We start from the raw sequence: 23029 nt of genomic DNA, 5'->3' as shown, positions 1-23029 counted from the left end.
TACAATCAGCCAAAAAAAAAAAAAACTACACACTTCACCCATCCATACCCTCCAAGAATTTGTCTAGTTATTCCTTGAATTTATTCAAACCATCCACTTCTACAACAACAGATGAAAGCCTGTTCCAGCAATCAACTATCTGCTGGCTGAAGGCAAACTTCCACACATCTATTCTGCAATCATCCTTCCTCAGCTTGTCAATTTATGTTACCTTCATGTGGGTAATCTCAGCAAGAGGAAGAATGCCATTCACATTCTGCTTACTCAATCCATTTAAGGTCTTAAACAGGTCATCGCACAGATGTCTAGTGTCCAGAGACTGCAATTTACAGAACTAAAGCCTTTCTAGGTAAGAGCACCCTTTTGTTCCCCTCACCAATCTGGTTGCCTTCTCTGCACCTGTTCCAGCAGATCTGCATCTTTCTTAAAGTGAGGCCTTCAGACTTCAATAAAGTCTGAAGGCCTAAACCATAGCCTTGTAGAAAGGGATAATCACCTCCTTATCCCTGATAGCAAAGTTTCTATATATCATTGACAAAACACTGTGAGCTGTACTGGCACTAGCAGCATGTCTGCACTGATCAGAGAATTTCACATCTGACTTCACAATTACCCACCCCAGGTCTTTTTAATTAAAAGTTAAATTTTTAATGAAAAATGTTTCTGAAAAGTTAAAATCACATTAAGACATTCTGATCTACTGACTCACCCAATTTCCTTGTATAGCTGTTTGGTATATCATCAGAGTCATTAGACCTATAACACACTCCTACTCTCAATTTTGTTTTTCCAGTTCTTATGTCACACTAAACTGACTCAACATGGCACTGGTCATCCATGTCAACCCTAGATTAATTAGATATAATATGCTTCTTAACTAAGAGCATAACCCCCCCACTCCCGTCTGTCCTTCCCATACATTGTACTCCCCATATTCAAATTCAGCATCACTTATGTCTGAGTGATACCATGTCTCTGCTATCCCTACAATGTCTGCATTTGATGAAAATTCATCAAGTTTATTTACAATGCTCCTGGCATTGGTGTACATGCAAGTATACATGCACATGTTCTTACTGTTAGTTACCCTTACACAGCCATGTATTCATTTCTTCCATGATGACCTACAGCACAGCCTGAAATCTGCAACATTTTGCTTTCTAGGCTGCTGCATTTTCCAATAGAAGCAGTGCAGAAATCACCTTAACCTCTGCCCGCTTCTGTGGTTAATCTGTTAGTCTGTCTATCCTCCCACCAAGCTACCGCCATCACTGCCTCGATAGCATCAGCGAATATTCTCATACCCCTTCTATTCAACTGTATCCTTGTAAAAACAGTCTCTCCTGTTAACATGCATGGATCACACTGAGAAAAATTCTATCCCAGAAGTCTTGTACATTCTCTCCAGGGCGGCGCCTCCGTAGTCAGGTGGGCAGGAGCACCAGTGTGTAGCACACACTTCTTGATTAGGCTAGGGTTTGAGCCCATAACCACCAAATACGGAGGATGCAGAAAGGTCAAATAATAACCACCGCATATCTCCAGAGAAATATGGCCTTAGTTGCTAATGCTCCTAAAAACCAAATAACAAACAACATCTCTCCAGGGGCAAATTGATAGACAAGGCTCTCAACATATACTCCCTCCTGTTGTGTCTGGGCAGAATTGCAGACACTTTCAAATTCAAATTCTACAATGTCATCTACTTTTGCTCCTGGCAGACATATTGTGCTCCTATTTCTCCTATCCTTCTTGTACAACATATTCCTGTTTCCATGACAATAGAATCACCGACAATAATCACTCCCTGTGGAACTAGTGCATTCTGCTTTGGAGATTGCCGAATGTGTTGTCTGATGCATAAGTGTGAGCTCTGGCATTGAGCTGGGCATCTGAGAGCTTGATGGCCCCTTTAATTCCTTCAAATAACGTAAATAGTAAATACAGTATTTTCTAAAAAATTTCCTTCAAGCTTATTTTTAAATATAAATTTTTGCCTTCTTAAATATTATTGAATTTATTTAAAGCATTTTTGTAATGTTTTTGCTACTGGTTTGGTAAAACCCATTAAAAAAACATATACATTAAATAAAACTAATAACATTTTTGTTATTAGGTTAGTACAAGCCAGTAACAAAACTCATTAAAAAAATGCATTAAATAAAAGGTGATGCAACTCTTTATTTATGATTTCCAGGTAGATGGATGCCAGATAGCTGAGATTTTCATATTTTAACTTACATAAACATGACCTAATTTCTTAGGTCATGTTTATGTAAGTGAAATGTTGATTAATTAACTTTATGAACCAGTTTAATATGCTTAGTGTAGAGGTATGGAAACAAAAGGCCGGGAAAAAAAATTAGTTTGAGAAAGTGATATCACATTATATTTGGCACTGCATGCATCTGCACACCTGATACATGCCCAATTAATTTGGTGAAGTTACAGTATGAGGAATCTACAGGTTGTAAGAATAAAATGCTTCATGTAATAGCTATTTGTATTGCAAATGTTACAGCACATTTGCAATACAAATGGCTCTTTGCAATACAACATGGTCAGCTGTTGCCTGGAGCAGTGGCAGTCCCAGGATTTTCTAAAGGAAGAATTATTAAGCATTAATTGTCATATAGCAGTAAAAAAAAAAAAAAAAAAATCCACATTATTTTGATCATGGGGTGGGTGGTAACAGAGAGTGTTTTTTCTTCAGATCAGTCAGAAGCTGAATATTGCCTTAAATAACTCCTGTCCTTGGGATATTGCCATGACCAGAAGTTACAAGATATGATTACAGTCCAGAGAGTAAGTTTAACAAAATGCCAAGAAATTATGTGGTCATCATCAAATCTGAAGCAAACTGCAAGAAATGCATTGCAGAACAGTTGCTTCGGGTGGATCTACATCCTTCATATCAAAATATCCTATCTATTTAAAGGAACAAATCATATGATATCAGAGAAGATCGCAGTAATGTTCACCCATAATGATTCTCTTCAGACCTACATGGTCAGACCTCTTCAAAGAAAAATGGTTCAGTTATAAAGCTTGCTGTGAATCTGCCTCAAACATCATGTAGCCATTGGAGAGAAACTTTGTCCAATAGCATGTGGAGTCAATATCATCAGTACCTGAAAGTTATGGATATTCACTCTACTGATTAGTACCTATGAATCTAATCAGTACAGTTTTCTCATGTAACCTATCACCCACCTTCATCCTAACTTCATCTTAACTATAGAGCTAAGTGAATGAATTGTTGGGATCACATGGAATTACTGATACAGCACTTGAATCTTGTGAAGAAACCACTGCATGAAAAGGCTTCAAAAGGAATTGATAGCATTAGCATTAGTAGGGCATATGATGCAAGAACGCAATCTTATATAGCATCAGCCAAAAAAAAAAAAAAAAAAAAAAACCTTCCCATTTCACCTATCCATTCACTCCAAATGTTTGTCTAGTTCTGCCTTGAACTTATTTAAGTTGCTAACCTCCACAACAACAGATGGAAGCTTGTTCCAACTATCAACCACGCACTGGCTAAAGGCGAATTTCTGCACATCTGTTCTACAGTTGTCTTTCCTCAATTTGAATTTATGCCCCCCTTCCAGATGAGTAATCTGAGCAACAGGAAGAATCCCATTAGCATTGAGCTTGCTCAATCTGTTCAAGGCCTTATACACCTCAATTAGATCACCTTGCAGGTGCCTAGTCTCCAGAAGCTGCAATTTGCAGAACTTAAGCCTTTCTTGGTAGCACCAACCCTTTGTTCCACTCAACTGTTGCCCTTCTCTGTACTCGTTCCAGCAGCTCTACATCTTTCCTAAGGTGTAGCCTGACCATTGCTTTATACAAGGGGACAATCACCCCCTTATCCCTATTAGCAAAATTCTCGTGTATCATTGACAAGACACCATGAGCTACTCTTGCAGCCTTTTTGCACTGCTCAGAAAATTTCATATCTGACTGCACAATTACCCCCAGGTCCTTTTCATTCTCTACTACCCTCAGTGTATTACCACCAAATTGATACATTACTCTGGGGTTACTGCTGCCCATATTCATTACTTTACATTTGTCAATGTTAAACTTTAGTTGCCGCCTCTCAGTCCATCTGCTCAACTTTTCCGTTGCAGTAGTTTTCTGTTGCAGTAGTGTACTATCATTACTGTCATTAACAACCCTACCAACCTGCGTATTGTCTGCAAATTTCAACATTAATCCTGATATACCTTCATCAATATCAATGACAAATACTGAAAACAACAATGGGCCCATTATCAAACCCTTGGGGATTACACTAATAACATTATTCCACAAAGAGCAGTGTCCATTGATAACCACTCTCTGTCTTCTCCCACTCAGTCATCTTTTATCCATCATAGCAACTTGACTTAATACCATAGTGCTCCAATTTGCACAATAGTCATCCATGTGCCACAGTATCAAAGCTTTCCTAAAATACAAGTATACGATATCAAAATTATTTTCACATCCAATTCCTTTGTGAACACATAGTATCCAATCAAATTTATCATACAAGACTCCCCCTCAACAAACCCATGCTGTAACTGAATTATAACTGCAGTCTTGTCTAGATGATCCCGCATTGCTTCCTTAACCAGTGACTCCATTATTTTCCCGGGAACAGAAGTTAGACCAACAGTTCTGTAATTACCTGTGTCACCCTTTGTAAACTGGGAACACATTTGCACATCTCCAATCCATGGGGGACCTCCCCTGAGTCCAAGGAAGCTTCATAATTATGGCTAAGGGTTAGCTTACTTCTTTTGCTGCCTTCTATATTATAACTGGCTAGATCCCATCTATCCCAGGTGCATTCCTTTTGTTTAACTTCAACAGTTTCTCCTTCACTTTGCTCTCAGTGATTACAAAATAACTTAGCTCCCTGTTAGAGTTTGATAAACATCAAACTCTAACAGGGTAACCATATCATTATGGTTACTTCTACCCATAATGATATGGGTAGAAGTAACCCCAGAGGAACGTACCAACTGTGTGGTACTACACTTAGTGTTGTAGAAAATGAAAAAGACCTGGGAGTAATTGTGCAGTCAGATATGAAGTTTTCTGAGTAATGCAGACAGGCTGCCAAAGCAGGTCATGGGGTTTTGTCAATGATATATAGGAATTTTGCTAGCAGGGAAAAGAAGGTGATTGTCCCTCTGTATAAGGCAATGGTCAGGCCACGCCTTGAGTACTGTGTACAGGTCTGGAGGCCTCATTTTAGGAAGGATGTAGATTTGCTTGAGCATGTACACAGAAGAGCAACACAATTGGTGAGGAGAATGAAGAGACACTTAAGTTCTGCAAATTGCAGTGGCTGGACACTAGGCACCTGCGAGGTGATCTGATTGAGGTGTATAAGGCCTTGAATGGATTGCGCATGCAGAATTCTGATGGGAATCTTCCACTTGTTCAGATTATGAACCTAAGGGGCATAAATTCAAATTGAGGAAAGACGGCTGTAGAATAGATGTATGGAAATTTGCCTTTAGCCAGAGGGTGATTAATTGCTGGAACAAACTTCCATCTGTTGTTGTGGAAGTTGATAGGTTAAATAAATTTAAGTAGGAATTGGACAAACATTTAGAGGGAATGGTTGTGTGAATTTTTTTTTTGGCTGATGCTACATAAGCTCATATGCTTGCTTTCTTGCATCACATGCCACGATTACTATTACTATCTGGCCCTCTCCTCCTTCAATAATTCCTCATGTGTGAATGTATATGCAAAATACTCATTTAGTTTGGCAGCTATTTGAGAATGAGGCCAACCATTGATATCAAGTGGACCACTTGATATCAATGGTTTGACTCTAATGCTGTTTTTTTTTGCATCCTTTGCCAAAGATTTCTCGTAATCTGTCTTCACCTGCCTAACATCCTTTGTGATTTGATTATAGACTAGCTTATATCTGCCATAGGCTTCTGTGTCGCGGCTAGTATTAGCATTAGCATTAGTAGAGGCATTTGATGCAAGAAAGCAAGCTTATGCAGCATCAGCCAAAAAAAAATAAAGTAAAATAAATAAATAAAAAATAACCACTTCCACTTCACCCCTCTGTTCGTTCGAAATACCTGTCCAGCTGAGCCTTAAACTTATTTAGGCTATCAACTTCCACGACAAGGGATGGAAGTCTGTTCCACCTACCAACCACTCGCTGGCTAAAGGCAAATTTCCGCACATCTATCCTACATCTGTCTTTCCTCAATTTGAATTTATGCCCTCTCAGGTGATTATTCTGAGCAAGAGGAAGAATCCCATCAGCATTGAGCATGCTCAAACCATTCAAGGCTTTGTACACCTCTATCAGATCACCTCGCTGGTGCCTAGTCTTCAGACACTAATTCGCAAAACTTAAGCCTTTCTTCGTAAGAGCACCCCTTTGTTCCATTCACTAATCTTGTTGTCCTTCTCTGTACTCGTTCCAGCAGCTCTACATCCTTCTTGAAATGAGGCCTCCAGGCCTGTATACAGTACTCTAGGTGTGGCCTGACCATTGCCTTATACAAAGGAATAATCACCTCCTTATCCCTGCTAGAAAAATTCCTATATATCATTGACAATACACCATGAGCTACTCTTGCAGCCCGTCTGCACTGCTCAGAGAACTTTATATCTGCCTGCACAACCACCCCCAGGTCCCTTTCATTCTCTACCACTGTCAGTGTAGTACCACAGAGTTGATACGTTGCTCTGGGGTTGCTGTTTCCCATATGTAGTACTTTGCATTTGTCAATGTTAAACTTCATTTGCCACCTCTCAGCCCATCTGCTCAACCTTTCCAGATCCTGTTGCAGCAGCAGCATAGTGTCAGTAGTGTCCTTGACAACCCTGCCAACCTTCGTATCGTCTGCAAACTTGGACATTAAGCTTGATATACCATCATCAATATCATTTATAAATACAGAAAACAATAAAGGACCCAATACTGAACCCTGAGGGACTCCACTAATAACATTAGTCCACGATGAGCAGTGTCCATTGATTACCACTCTCTGTCTTCTCCCCCTCAACCACCCCTTTATCCATAGCAGCAATTATCCATATTAGAGTTTGATAAACATCAAACTCTAACAGTATCCTCCAAGATTAAGTCTCTGAATACTCCTCATTTAAAATTCATCTTTTGTAACATCATCAGTTGATCCCACTGTATAGAATTTAAAAACTCTCTGAGACCACTGTAGTCACCTTTATGAAAGCAAAAACCCTTCTCCTTACCCCTGATGGTTGTTACATCTCTAAGTAAATCCCACATCAGTACACTGTGATCATTGTACTGCAGATAAAGGAACCACCTAGTGGTTCCTTTATCTGCAGGTTTTTAACGCATGAAGAATCACTGCTGATAATCAGATCAAGAGTATTACTCCCTCTGGTTGCCTCTCGAACATGTTGCTGTAGAAAACCATCATTCAATAAATCCACAAAAGTCTTGCTAGTGTGTGAGTGAAGTGATCAACCCACAATTTCCAGTCGATATCTGGAATATTAAAATCCTCTATTATAAGACATTCTGATTTACTGGCCCACTCTATTTCTCTGCACAATTGCTCATTATACTCATCAGATTCATTAGGCCTATAACACACACATACTCTCATTTTTTCTTTCCCAGTGCTTATGTCACACCACACTGACTCAACATTGCATTGTCCACCAATGTCGGTTGGATGGATGCCCTTCCTTAGATTTTGTGTGTTTCTTAACTAACAGCATAACTACTGTATATTTTTTGTTATGTTATTTTTCTGGTATTGGTAATATTGGAACTGTTCTCTGAGTGCATTGTTGGTAGGAATGGATTGGGCCACAGTAATTTCCTAGCCCATTTGCCCACCCCCACCCACCCAGGCCCCAAGCAGCAAAACATATTGAATATGTAATTGCAAAAATTTTAAACTTTGTTTCTTACATTATTATTATGGTCGTTTGGGATCTTTGGCACATCGTTTTTTTATAATGAATTGGTTTTCATTGGATATCATGTGTAATGTTTTTTCAAATGGGTGTGTTTACATGTTGTTTTTAAGGTAAAGAACTTAAGAATTAAAAAGAAAGTTAGGCACTTTCAATCATGATTATTGAAGCCAATTTCTACCTCCATTGCATCAAGCTCCATTGTGTCTACCTCGTCTGCATCTTGCTTTTCTCATTTCCTGGCATGTCAAGCCTTATATATAGCCCTTTTTTGGATTGCTAATAACTAATTTAGATTATACATATTTTATTATGTGTAATCTACATTACTTTTTTTTCCTATTTCTATTTTAAAAAATGCATTTCTATATTTTCCAACTTGCCCAAATTTCTGTGTTTTATTCTTTTGGTTTTGCCAAGAGTTTGTTGGTCTCTAACCCCTGCAATTAGTCTATTTGTTCTAGAGGGAAAAAAAGTGGGTGGGGGGGTACCTTCAACTTTTTTATAATTAAAGGAAAAAAGTTGAGGCTATCTTTTTCCTACCAAGGAAATTTCTTAGGCCTCCTTTAAATCCTCCCACCCTACCAATATACCCATAATTGCAAAGACTGTATGAGAAATAAAACTCTACTCCCAAATGTGTAGTTACTTCACTTTGTTTCTTGGGTTTTTGATATAATTCTGCCGTATCCAATTCTTTTATTTCTCCTCCCATTTCTTACTTGAGGTTGCTAGCAGCTTATTTAAGGATCTGGACTTTTTCCATTGGTATAATATGCCCCACCTCCAACAGAGAGGAACTGCTAACAAGTACAGTAAACTGTAATATTAACTAATAACAAGGGGCTCACATCTGGTGAGTATGGGCTTGGCACACCCAGGGTCCTGAGTTGGATATCGTCATTCTTTTCTTTCTTGGTGATCCCCTTCCACTTCTGACTCTCTCTCTCTCAGGGTAATTCAGAATTTTTTTTTTGGCTGGTGCAGCATAAGCCTCGGGCTTATAATAGTAATAATAATTGTTCTGCTTGCAGAGAAGTATGATTAATCAAATATAAAAATGGAAATGTACATAATTTAAAAGTTTAAAAAATTGTAATGATCTACTTTTCTTATTGCTTTAAATTTCAGTTGATTATACAATATGTTCGCAAATGTGTAAAGTGCCTGTTAGCATCAGCATATTTGTCCATTGGCTACAGGTCCATTGGCTACTTCATTTATCATATTTATTTAGCATATTTGTCCATTGGCTACTTCATTTCATGAAGTGTTATATTTGAGTTGTTTATAGAGTTTTTCAAGCATTTCTAAATATTGTTGAAGTTGGGCAAATAGAAATCTGACAATTAGATTTTTTGGTACATATTCTTGGATTATCCACATACTATATACTGTAATTAGCTGAGGCACTGGCATATTAAAATGTGTTCTTTGGAGAGTTCATTGTTTTGTTATTAAAAAAAATGTATTTTCAGAATATGTTGTATTTCAATTTTTATTAATATCTAGGAAGAAATGAGTTGGGTAAATATTACATGAAGTAAGTATTGCTAAGTATTTATTTTATTAAATCAAAGAAGGCTCATAAAATACATACTGTGTTTCAATTTTATTAAAATCCAGAAGGAAATGAGCAAAATATTACAAAATGTTGAATGAATTCTGGCAATGAATTCAAAACATTTACTTTTATATTTTATAAGTTTATTAATTAATTAAATGGAATTTTTATTGATTACAGAAAATAGAAAAATTGGGTTAATTTCTTAACAGAAATCAAAAGCATCAGATATAAAATGCAGTGTGCACATCGCTAAACTTGTTTTTTTTTTTTTTTTTTTATTGCAGTTAGCTGAAATGGTTATTTTGCATTTTTTGAGCCTTATGGAAGCACTTATGGAATGTAATTCTACAGTGCTTGCAAGGGTAAGCAAATAAAAATTATATTATTTCTTATGAAATAAAATTCATGAATTTGTAATGCATCAGGTTATCTTCTTAAGTAAATATATCTTTTTCTCATTTATATATATATATATTTGTATACATAGCATAGAATAAATATTTATGTGCTATAGAAATATTTTTGCAATGTATAGATATTAATCATTGGTCTACATATAGGTTTAGCAAGTTAACTTGCTCCATTTTATCAGGCATTATTAAAACAAAATGGAAGTGTCAGAAAAGATCACATTAAAAATGAATGGTTTGGGAAATTAAGAAAGGGAATAATGCAATTGCAGCCACAAAAAACATTCAAGATGTGTATGGTGAGGAAGCTAAATGTGTGGAAATAGCAGATGATTCAGAATTTTAGGTCTGGTTGTGACTACAGCCTAGCTGATGAAGTGCTTTCAGGCTGATCCATTTAGAGTTATTTATTGAGGAGATTAGGAAATTGCCATAGAGTTATTTATTGAGGAGATTAGGAAATATCCAGAGATTTGGAACATTTCCAGTGATGAATATAAGGACGAACTTAAAAAAAACCAGCAGTGTGGATTAAAGTTTGCAAAGTTTTTTTGCAAAAAAAACCCCTGAGAAAGAGGGGGGGGGGGGTTTGAGTGAATGGAGGTGAAATGGGAAGGGTGGTTTGTTTGTTGTTTTTTTTTGGCTGATGCTATATAAGCTTGGTTTCTTGCATCATATGCCTCTGATAATGCTAAAAACCGTTTTCACTGAAACTTCAATGAAAAAAATCTGAGGAAGAAAGAATTGCTATTGGTAAGTAATTTCATATTTTACATATATAATTTTATGTTTTACATATACTTTTTATTATTTTTAAATTTCTTATGATTTATCATTAAAAAATTATATCCTTTAACAACATATTAAATAAGCTGTCTTGCCATGGTTCTTTACCTATGTCACAAAAATAATCATCTATTTGCCAACTGGGCTAGCCAGATGGGTAAAGTGCCTGCCTGGAAACCCAAAGGTCGCTGGTTTGAATCCTGCATTGGGCTTGGATCAGAGTAGAAAATGCAAAATTTTGGGAGGTGCATTATGGCCACAGAAGCCGATGCGCCAACAATTAACAAAAAAAAAATCCTATCCATTTCTAGTTTTATTTTAAATATTTCCTCCCTGTACAACAGTACCAGTATTTTCAATCTTCTAATCCTTCTACATTCAAAGTGCCTTCAAACTGATATCCATCCCAACTACAAACATAATTATGAAGTGCACAATATTCTTAATGATTTCTGTAACAAGCTCTATATTTACATTAAGTGTGTGAAAAATTCTCCATTTATTTGTGAGAATTCCAAATGGGCACTCAATGTATCTACAAAAGCGTGACTTAGGTAATAATTAAATACCCACTTCTTGTGAGTCAAAAATTTTCCGCTATAAGATCGAAGCACATTTTGTGTTAATCCAAATGCTTCATCACCAACAAATACATAAAGCATGGTAGGCCCTTCTATGGCTGGCAGTGTTTTGCCTCTTAAAATATCAAGAGCATTATTTTCAAGCTGTTTATAAAAATTTGAATTTTGAAAAATAGTACTGTCAGAATCCTTTCCAAATGATCCAGTATCAACATAAATTAGTTTATAATTTGCATTAGCTACAGCCAGCAATACTATTGAATAGAAATGCTTGTAATAAAAATATAAGGAACCACCCATTTTTTTACCTAATACACCTCAAATGCTTCCCAATGATTGCAATGCACTTCAGGAAATTAGCATATTTTTTGAAAGATGAAGATATTTCAGCCCACATTTCTTTTTTTGAATAACTTTCAAGTCATTCCAAATGGAATAACTTGAAAGAGAGTAGTCAATGGCAGAACAACACTCGGTGTTGTTTTACCAGTGTGCATGTACCACTGCATCCATTGCTGCTGGTGTGCACTGAGCCCCAACACAGCTGAAATTACTGCCAGAAAATTTGAGTTCTACATTGCAAGAAAAATATGGTGTGAATATTATCAATAAAGATAGATGTATTTGATTTGCTGGTTAGATCTACAGATATTCAGATAAATAGGGTTAACTGAGACTTGATGTCAACCTAATATAGGGGATAATGAGTTTCATTTTTGAACATCAAAAGTGTATGTGAAGGGTTGAATGGAATTGGAGGGGGAGGCAAATTATCCTTCTGATCAAAAACTGCCTGAATAGTCGGATCAAAACTGTCTGATCAAAAACTGGCCTGCTGACCCATGTATCATTTGCAAACTTAGACAATAAGCATGACCTGCCTTCATGAATATTGTTAATAAATATTGATGTTGATGAAGGCATATCAAGTTTATTGTCTAATTTGCAAATGATACAAAGGTCGGCAGGTTAGTTAATACTAGGTGGTGGTAGTAGTAGTAGTGGCATGTGATGCAAGAAAGCAAGTTTATGAGCTTATGCAGCATCAGCCAAAAAAAAAAAAAAAAAACCACACCATTCCCTCCAAATGCCTGTCCAGTTCCTCCTTAAAATTATTCAACCTATCAATTTCCACAACGACAGATGGAAGTTTGTTCCAGCAATTAACCACCCGCTGGTTAAAGGCAAATTTCCGCACATCTATTCTACATCTGTCCTTTCTTAATTTGAATTTATGCCCCCTTAGGTTTGTAATCTGAACAAGTGGAAGGATCCCATCAGAATTCAGCGTGCTCAACCCATTCAAGGCCTTATACACCTCAATCAGATCACCACGCAGGTGCCTAGTCTCCAGCCACTGCAATTTGCAGAACTTAAGCCTCTCTTGGTAAGAGGATCCCTTCATTCCCCTCACCAATCTTGTTGCCCTTCTCTGTACACGCTCAAGCAAATCTACATCCTTCCTAAAATGAGGCCTCCAGACCTGTACGCAGTACTCAAGGCGTGGCCTGACCATTGCCTTATACAGAGGGACAATCACCTCCTTTTCCCTGCTAGCAAAATTCCTATATATCATTGACAAAACCCCATGACCTGCCCTGGCAGCCTGTCTGCATTGCTCAAAAAACTTCATATCTGACTGCACAATTACTCCCAGGTCTTTTTCATTTTCTACCACCTTAAGTGTAGTACCACACAGTTGGTACGTTTCTCTGGGGTTACTTCTACCCATATGCAATACTTTGCATTTGTCGAGGTTAAACTTCAGTTACCACTTCTTAGCCCATCTGCCCAAATTATCTAGATCCTGTTGCAGTAGTACACTGCTATTGCTGTCATTAACAACCCTGGTAATTAATCATAATAGCATTAATATTGTTATGAGAAAGTAACTTACCACCTATTCACTGAAAATTGTCTTGTAACTCAACCTATGAGATAAATTTTTTAATCAACTTGAGTGTTATTTGTATCAACATTTTTGAAAGATGAAGAAATTTCAGCATAAAAGGGAGACATGAATATCCTTAGTCTGGTCATCACCATGGTCCAAGTAATATCAAAAATATGATGGTATTGGAACCATTAGTGGTAAGTGACTACAGTGTCATAAAGGGATGATGGCAGCTGCTATTTCAGTAGTCAAAAGTAAAAGTAAGGGTTTTAATTTTAAGAAATTACATTACAGTGGGTTTCTTTAACTCTGTCAATTGGAATGAAATATATGTTTGAATTGTGGGGAACTTCCTAAATGAAACGAATACACTTGTGTCTTTGATGATCCATGCAATCATCAAAGCCGCAAGTGTATCCATTTCATTTAGGAAGTACTGCACAAGGAGATACCAAGATAGATGAAAAACATTTCTTTAAGTTCACTCAGTCCATTTAAATCCTTAAACACTTCAGTAAGGTCTCTCACAAATGCCTAGTTTCCAAGTGCTGCAATTTGTAAACCCAAAGTATTTGCTAAGAATACCTCTTACCACAAAATACTTCAAATAATCTGATTGCTCCTCTCTATATCCATTCCAAACAATCTACACCTTTTGAAAGAACCTCATGAGCTGTTCTGTCAGCCTGACTGCACTGCTCAGAGAACTTCATGTCAGACTCTACAATAACCCTTAGGTCTCTTTCTTTCTCTACCCTCTTGAGAGTGATCTCACCTAATTGATATGTTATTCTGGGATTACTGCTGCCCATTTGCAGTAGCTTGCATTTTCCAATGTTAAACCTCAATTGCCACTTCTCAATCAATCTGTCTAATTTTTCTAGATCTATTTGTAGTAGTACACCTTGATTCCTGTCATTAACCAACCTTTATGCTCCTCTCTTCTGAAAACTTGATATGCCTTCATTAGCATCATTAAAACCTGCTGAAAACAGTAAGGGATCCAGAACCTGAGGGACTCCTCTAATAACATTAGTCGAAGAAGAGCAATGCCCATTTGTAACCCCCCCCCTCTGTCTTTGGCCACTCAGCCATTCCTTTATCCATAGCAATAACTTGCCCTTTTACCACACTTCCTCAATTTGTACAGCAGTCTTTCATGTGGAACAGTGTCAAAAGCTTTACCGAAATCTAAATACAGTAAGCACCAGATATAGTGATCACGTTTGCAAATTGCATTTTGATTCTAATAAGCGAAAATCGGTGAATATTATCCACAGGCTATAAAAATAAAGATATAAAGCACAAATTTACACTTTATTACCAAAAGTTTATTACCAATTAAATGATGTGTGAAAATCAAAAGAATATTATCCACAGGTTAGTAAAATAAAAATAAATTTATACTTATGTATATAGCCTAATTAATATACATATTAATTAAACATAACACTTGTAATATGATTATAATTTAAAATAGTCACTTATTTTAGATTGTTTTAAATTATCATTACAAAATCTATTTATAGATTTTTCAATATTGTATAACAGTCTATAATTACAATCACTTGCACCAGTTTCTTTGAATGCTCTCCTCACAACAGCTATAGCTTCACAAATTTGCTATTTTGTAACTGGAATTCATTCGGGTTCATCTTCATTTTCCTCCTCCTCCTCCTTCATGAAATTATCAGTAACAGACTAGGCAATTTCTTCATCTGTTAAAGCTGTAGTTACTTGTTGTTGTTGTTTTTTTGGTTTTTAGGAGCATTAGCAACTAAGGCCATATTGCTCTGGGATATGCGGTGGTCATTCCCTGACCTTTCTGCATCCTCCTATTTGGTGGTGACGGGCTCGAACCCCGGTCTAATCAAGAAGTGTGTGCTACGCACTGCTGCTCCTTCCCACCTGGCTACAGAGGCGCCTGAGTAGTAACTTGCAGATTACCATCTATATCCACCCAATCATTAAATTCCTGTTCACTCATGTCTTCAGGCTTTTCAGCGTGGGCGCCTCTGTAACCAGGTGGGCAGGAGCAGCAGTGCATAGCACACGCTTCTTGATTAAGACCGGAGTTCAAGGAGACCACCAAATACAGAGGATTTCGGAAAGGTCAGGGAATGACCACCACATATCCACAGAGAAATATGGACTTAGTTGCTAATGCTCTTGAAAACCTAACAACAACAGCTTTTCAGCGTGATCAGTATTGTGACTTATTTGACCATCATGAATAATTAATCTACATTTTTTGAAACAGTTGCTAATGCAAGTTTTGGAAACTTCATTCCAGGGACTTATTGTCATATGAAGTGCATCTAGAACAGTTATCTGCTTTGCAATATCTTTTGTGATATCGGATGATGTTCCCAAACCATCATCTATGGACTGGATTAGATTCTTCACCTCATATCCAATCTATAAAAGTTCTTAAAGGGTTTCATTATTCCCTGGTCGAGAGGTTGAATCAGTGATGTGGTATTTGAAGGTACAAAAACTAATTCAATGTTTTTGAAAGTCAACTTTGGATGAGCTGGGCAATTGTCCAAAACCAGTGCAATTTTTTTTGTTTTTCTTATCCAATTGCAGATCCCATTTACGAAGATAATTTTCAAATAGAGAAGCTGTCATCCAAGCATTGGCATTATTGGCATATTCAACAGGTAGCTGTTTTACTCCTTTAGAACATCTAGGCAATTTATTCTTGCCTATAACTAACGGCTTCATCTGATCATTCCCATCATGTTGCTTTCTAAAAGAATCATAATCTTGTCTTTGATCTTCTTTCCTGCAGACGCAGAGGAATTTTTGAAAATTATGCAGTGGTGCTATGGTAGCCCTGTAGTACAACCCTGTTTCATCTGTATTGAAAATGTCTTCTGGAATATAAGTGCTTAACATAGTTTGCCAAGAGGGTTTCAGCCAGTTTCAGCTGCAGAACTATTGGAATCCTGTTTTTCTCCATGAAGTTTTTTGTAAACAATATTATGCCTCTCCTTCCATCTTGTCAGCCATCTATCCATCGCCTTAAACTCTTTGTGTAGTTTTTCAGCAAAGTCATTAGCTTTTTGAAGAATGCTACAATTGATTGGTGCATTAAATGAACTGGCCTGTTTGAACCAAATGAACAAAGCTTGATCTACTGTTTGGCATTTTCTTTCACCTTCCTTTTTCTGGTTTCACTAATCACATTAATGCTTAATGTGTGACGTGATTTTAATAATTTTGATAAAGATGACTGAGGCAATTTTACTGCCACTTTCCTTTGAGACATATTTAAGTTTAATTTGTTATATGTTTCTATAATTCGTAACATATCTTTTATGCTCAAATTCACTCTCTTTCTGTTAACTGATGTTTTTTTGGGTAGTAAAATTTAAAACACAGTAAAAAAGATAAGCGTCAATCAATAACAAAGCAGAAGCACACACAAATCAGAACTAACACGACATGCACAGATGAGATACAGTGTGTACAAAGTTTAGAGCAGATTCTGAAAATTCCACATGTAAAGGAATCAATAGAATCAATACATTTTTTAACACATTTACTACTGTAACATTAAAATAACAATTTAGTTAATGTATGCAATGCCTTACATTTCGGGTATGTTGAATTTTTATTTCTTAAATTAATTGAATTTTTTATTTTTCTGTGATTAATAGAAGTTAAAAGTAAATAACTAATTATCTTGTTATCTAATGATCTTATTAGTTAATCAACATTTTCCCCTGCTGGAAAAATTCCAGTATATTGCTAACAGAACCCGACATGCTGTTCCAGCAGCCTGTCTATACTGCTCAGATAACTCCTTGTCAGACTATGAAATTACCCCATGTTGTTTTTGTTGTCCATTACCTTGAGTATGTTACCAATTGGTATATTATGCTGGAATTACTGCTTCTTATATGAAGTAATCAATAATAATTGTCAGTTGTCACTTCTCAGCCTGTCTGTCTAATTGATGTGATTAGGCTGCACCTTCAGTATTGCAAAGGTCTGGAAGTTTCATTTTAGGAAGGATGCGAATCTGTTGGAATAGGTTCAGAGAAGAGTATGAATTAGTCAGGAGCACAAACAGATACTCTTGAAAGGCTTCAGTGCTGCAAATTGTAGCATCTGGAAACTATGCCCCTGTGAGGAGATCTGATTGAGGTGTTTGAGGCTTTAAATTGATTGAGTAAACCAATGCTGATGGACTTGCTCAGATGATGCACACTTAAGAGAACATAAATTTAAGATGAAAAGGATGACTGTAGGATAGACACATGAAAATTTGCCTTCAGCCAGAGAGAAATTGATTGTTGGAGCAAGTTCCATGTGGTGCTGTTAAAAAAATTATTAGAGGGGATGGACATGTATTGGGATTTTTTTTTTTTTTGTTGATTCTATATAAGCTTGCTTCCTTTTTTTTGCCACTATTAATATTAATACTTTTCAGTTGATATGAGTCTGTGAAGTTGCATGGTATAACATAAATAGTAATTTTTTTTTTTTTTTTTTTTTTTTATAAGAACCCCAAACACGAGAGGTATTAGAACCTATAGTACTTAGTACCGTGCTTGGGTTGGAGGTTGAGAAGACGAAAGAAGATATTTGTTGACATTGGACTTGAACTTCTGTAGATTGTAATTTTCAGGAAATACGTATGAAGGGAGGTTGTTCCAGAAAACGGCAGTTGAATGAATAAATGAGGAAGATGAAAAGTTGGTTCTGTGGGTTTGAAGTTGGACAGTAAATGGATGTTGGCTGGTGGCGGCACGTGTTCGGACTGTTTTGAAAGAGAGAGCGGGAATTATAGAAGCCAATTCAGAAGAACAGTGCCCATGGAAGTATCTGTAGAAGAGGCATGCAGCAGAAACAGTACGTCTATGAGAAAGCGAGTGGAGAGACTCTGTTAGAGATGAATCATTAATTAACCTAACTGCCCTCTTCTGAATGGAATCAAGAAGCCTGAGAGAGGTTTTGGGGGCACCACCCCAGATGTGGGAACAATATTCCATGGCAGGGCGGATTTGCAATTTATACAGAGTGAGCAGCTGTTTGGAAGAAAAGTAACGCCGAGAGCGAAAGAGAAAACCAAGTTTTTTAGATGCAGAGGAAGCAATATTTGTAATGTGCTTGTGCCAAGAGAGATTAGAAGTCAGGGTAATCCCCAAAAGAGATATATCATTTTGCCTAGAAATCGGAGTGTCACTAAAGATAAGCATAGAAGCAGAAGAATCCTTTTTGCGAGATATAAGACAAGACTGAGTTTTAGAAGGGTTGAAATCAACTAAGTTGTCTTTGCCCCACTGGAGAATTACCTGAAGATCGGCATTTAAGGAATTGGCAGCAGATTTTCGAGAACTTGAAGCTGATTGAGCAGGACAAGGTTTCTCAAAATGGAAAGTGGAATGCAATGTGCTATCATCGGCAAAACTATGGATAGGATTTCCAGTCAATGGAAGAAGGTCATTGATATACAAGAGGAAAAGAGTGGGGGAAAGAACTGAACCTTGGGGGACACCAGCATTAGTGGAGAAGTTAGAAGACAGAGAGCCATCTACCATCACCCTCAGTGAGCGATCAGAGAGAAAACTGGATAACCAATTACTAAAAACAGTTGGCAAACCATAAGATGGAAGCTTGTTTAGAAGACCTTTATGCCAAACACGATCAAAAGCCTTTGAGATGTCAAGAGCAACTACTTGTGATTCACCGAACCTTTCCATTGAATTAGTCCATAAATGGGTAACATAAGCCAGAATATCACCAGTGGATCGACATTGACGGAATCCATACTGGCGATCGTTGATCAGACGGAAGGTTTCTAGGTAGTTTAAGAGTTGGCGGTTAATTGATTTCTCCATTACTTTAGAAAGAGTAGAAGTAATTGCAATGGGACGATAATTGGATGGGAGGGATTTGTCACCCTTTTTAGGAACTGGCTGGATATGAGCAAATTTCCAAGCAGAAGGAAAAACACCTTTGGAATAAGAAAGTGAAAAAAGGCGGCAAAGAATAGGAGTAAGTTCAGGAGCACAGGTTTTGAGAACAAGTGGAGAAATACCATCAGGACCTGGAGCTTTCTTAGCATCAAGATTCATCAAAATCCTTCTGATATCCTTTTGACAGAAGACCACAGGAGGCATTGAATGGAGCGTGTTAGGAATGGTGGGAGGTGTTTTACCAAGATCATTAATACATGAGCTCGAAGAAAAATGGGATGCTAGCAGGTCAGCTTTATCCTTGGCTGAAGTGACAACAGAACCATCTGGTTTGGACAGAGGTGGGAGCAGAGATGGGCAAAAGTTTCGGCCAATAGCTTTGGCAAGAGACCAGAATGCTCGGCTACCATTAGGGCAAGAAGCAAGTTTTCTACTCTTAGCCTGTTCAAACTCTAGTTTGGACTGATTAATAACTGCTTTACAATTGTTGCGAGCTTTGGTGTAGGCAGAAAATGAAACTGAAGAATTAGAAACAAGCCAATTACGATATGCAACGTTCTTCTCTTGGACAGCCTTAGCACATTTATTGGAAAACCAAGGTTTAGATAAAGGACGAGATTTTAAAGTGCAGTGTGGGATAAAGGATTCCATTCCTGCAAGAATAATTTCACTGACACGATCTGAGCAAACGTTGACATCAGAAGTTTTGAAACAGTAATCAGACCAAGGAAAAGAAGAAAAGAAGTCTCGCAGGTCATCCCATTTTGCATTCTTGTAATGCCAAACAATACGAGGTTGGGAATAGCCATGAGATAAAGGTTCCATTGGAGAAGAGACAATCACCAAGTTGTGATCTGAAGTGCCTAAAGGACCTCTCACTTCGACCTTGTACTTAGAAGGGTTGTTTGTGAGAAAAAGATCAAGCGTATTGGCTGTATGATTAGGATTGTCCGGTATTCTTGTAGGTAAATGAACAATCTGTGCTAGGTCATTAGTAATTGCAAAAGCCTCAGCATCTCGACCTGCTGGGTCGGTGTGACTAGAAAATGGAAGCCAGCTGGAGTTGTGAACGTTAAAATCACCAAGGAAAATTACCTCACTGTTAGGAAAGTTGGACTGGAGAAAGTCAAGTTGCAAAGAGAGGAAGTCAAAGAGCTCCAAGTGATTAGTGGAGTTGGGAGAACGGTAGAGACAACAGATGAATTTGACACAATGAGGTAGAGAGATTTTAAGCCAGAGAAGATCAAAGAGAGGAGATTCCAAATTGCCAAGTCTCTGACAGGGAATATCAGAATGGACATATGCACAAGTACCACCTTTGAGGCGAAAGGAATCATACAGCAAATAATTTGGACATCTGAGATGAGAAGTAGTTGAATCAACTGATAACTGAGATTCAGTCAGAAAGAGTACATGGGGTTTGGAAGACTGCAAGTGGAAATGGACATCGTTGAGATTGGAATTGAGACCACGTATATTTGTGAAATGAATTAGGAAGTCCTTGGGAGGTTTAGATCTTTTCGCAGATAAGCTTGCTCTATTATTTTGACAATTCATGGTGTATTCAATGGTAAGAAAAAGTGGGTGGGACATGCTGTATGAAGTAATGAAATTTTTGGATATGGCGTACATGTGGTAAGAATATACCCAGATCCTTGACATAACGTGGGCTCGACAATGCTCCCCGCATACACACTACTCGGACTCCCTCCAGTCACTATCTGGCAGAGTAGAGGTAGCAAGATTATACACTAGCTGATCCGGAAGCCTCCTAGAGAGTTACCAATAGTTTTGGTCCGGTGTACTATCTAGCGGCCGGCCTGCGAACACCGTTTTAGAGCTGTACCCTCGAAATGTAATGAATATTGATTCTCGCCACGACATTCATCATAACCTCAAAAATCATCAATCATACTGCATGATGGAAGAGATAGGGAAGGGTTGGCCGGAACTTAGCTCTAGAGACTAAACATGGGTTCCACCACTTCAAGCCTCCAATAAGCAAAGTGGTGGTATTTCACCGGTTGATGAGAGTCATCTACCACCTAGTACTGCCTGGTAACATAGAGGGGCGGCGTTCCTCCATGTGGTGTGGGCGCCACACCTCGACCCCTGCTTACGTTGGTTCACACCTGGGTGGTCACCCACCATGTACTTGTGCATGGAGGTTATACCCAGGATTACTAACAGTCCCACCATCGTGAAGGTGCAAGCAGAGGATTTGGACTTCGCCGAAATTGGGTCCACTTGAATTAAGTGTCACCCGAATATCAGTTCCATCAGCGTTTTAGACTCCCAGGTAGCAAGAACAGCTTGTCTGGCATATCTGAGAGAATGTCTGTGACAACCTCAAGGACCAATTACATTTACTTATATAATTACTCTTTATTTATGAAGTAAAACAATGTGTAATTGCAGTGTGAGATAATATTTGAGCTCCACGATCTAAACATAACCTGACAAAACAGCAAGTGAAATTTTTTGTTTGGTGAGTTCTGTGATAAATGAAAATGTGCATAGGGATTTCTTGCTTACATCGACCAAGTGAAAAGAACCTAATTAGTAAGTGAGAGAGTAAACACAGTAACACATAAAAACTGACATAATGCACAGATTAATATCTGTACACAGTAACACATAAAAAACTGACACAAGGCACAGATTAATATCTGTACCTTGTGTCAGTTTTTTATGTGTTACTGTGTTTACTCTCTCACTTACTAATTAAGTTCTTTTCACTTGGTCGGTGCAAGCAAGAAATCACTATGCATCCAAATCCGACCTCACAGGGTTCTTCAACCAATGAAAATGTGGATAACAGTTTTTAAAAGGACTTTGACTGCACTAATACTATTATAATTTAAAAAAATTTTCAGTGTAAACGTTTACCTGAATACAGCAGTGTTATGACTATGAAATTGTGAGTATAAAGAGTTTATAAATTTAAAAAATTTTGTTTTTGTTAACCAAATTCATTTTTCTTATCAATTAAAATATTAGGCCTTATTATATTTTTCATTACTCTGATTTTCAAAACTGTAATATAGTTCTCCCTCTAGAATAAATTAAGGGAAACATAAAAAGGAGTGTTTAACAGAGCACCTTAACTATCTATTAATTATTAGCATTAGTAGAGGAATATGATGCAAGAAAGCAAGCTTATAGAGTATCAGCCAAAAAAAAAAATCCCTTCCCAATTCACCCGTCCATTCATTCCAAAATATTTGTCTAGTTCTGCTTTGAATTTATTTAAGGTATCAACTTCCACAATGACAGATGGAAGTTTGTTCCAGCAATCAACTACTTGTTGATTAAAGGACAATTTCTGCACATCTATTGGACAACTGTCTTTCCTCAATATCAGTTTATGCCCCTCAGGTTTATAATCTGAGCAAGAGAAAGAATCCCATCAGCATTGTGCCTGCTCAATCCATTCAAGCCTTATACACCTCAATCAGATCACCTTGCAGGTGCCTAGTCTCCAGACGCTGCAATTTGCAGAACTGAGGCCTTTCATCATAAGAGCACTCCTTTGTTCCCTTCACCAGTCTTGCTGCCCTTCTCTGTACTCGTTCTAGCAACTCTATATCCTTCCTAAAATGATGCTTCCAGACCTGTACGCAGTACTAAGGTGTGGCCTGACCATTGCCTTATACATGGCGATAATCACCTCCGTATCCCTGCTCGCAAAATTTCTTTATATCATTGACAACACCCCATGACCTACTCTGGCAGCCTGTCTGCACTGCTCATAAAACTTCATATCTGACTGCACAATTAAACCAAGGTCTCTTTCATTATCCACTACCCTGAGTGTAACACCACCCAGTTCGTATATTTCTCTGGGGTTACTGCTACCCATATGCAGTACTTTGCATTTGTCAATGTTAAAGTTCAGTTGCCATTTCTCA

General features: G+C 37.6%; 1 protein-coding gene across 1 annotated transcript in view; it reads left to right on the top strand.

The window, feature by feature from the left end:
- The window catches only part of unc79 (UNC-79 domain-containing protein), a 1082710-nt gene that overhangs the window by 1026423 nt on the left and 33258 nt on the right, over nucleotides 1-23029 (top strand). Inside the window, exon 51 of the mRNA XM_090389680.1 lies at nucleotides 9802-9879. Coding sequence (XP_090245806.1) covers nucleotides 9802-9879 — 78 coding nt within the window. The remainder of the gene's footprint in view (nucleotides 1-9801; nucleotides 9880-23029) is intronic.

This window comes from Mastigoproctus giganteus, chromosome 2 (assembly GCF_048544385.1).
Source record: "Mastigoproctus giganteus isolate SK-2022 chromosome 2, ASM4854438v1, whole genome shotgun sequence".
Lineage (NCBI taxonomy): Eukaryota > Metazoa > Arthropoda > Arachnida > Uropygi > Thelyphonidae > Mastigoproctus > Mastigoproctus giganteus.
This window is presented reverse-complemented; position numbering and strand designations above follow the sequence as displayed.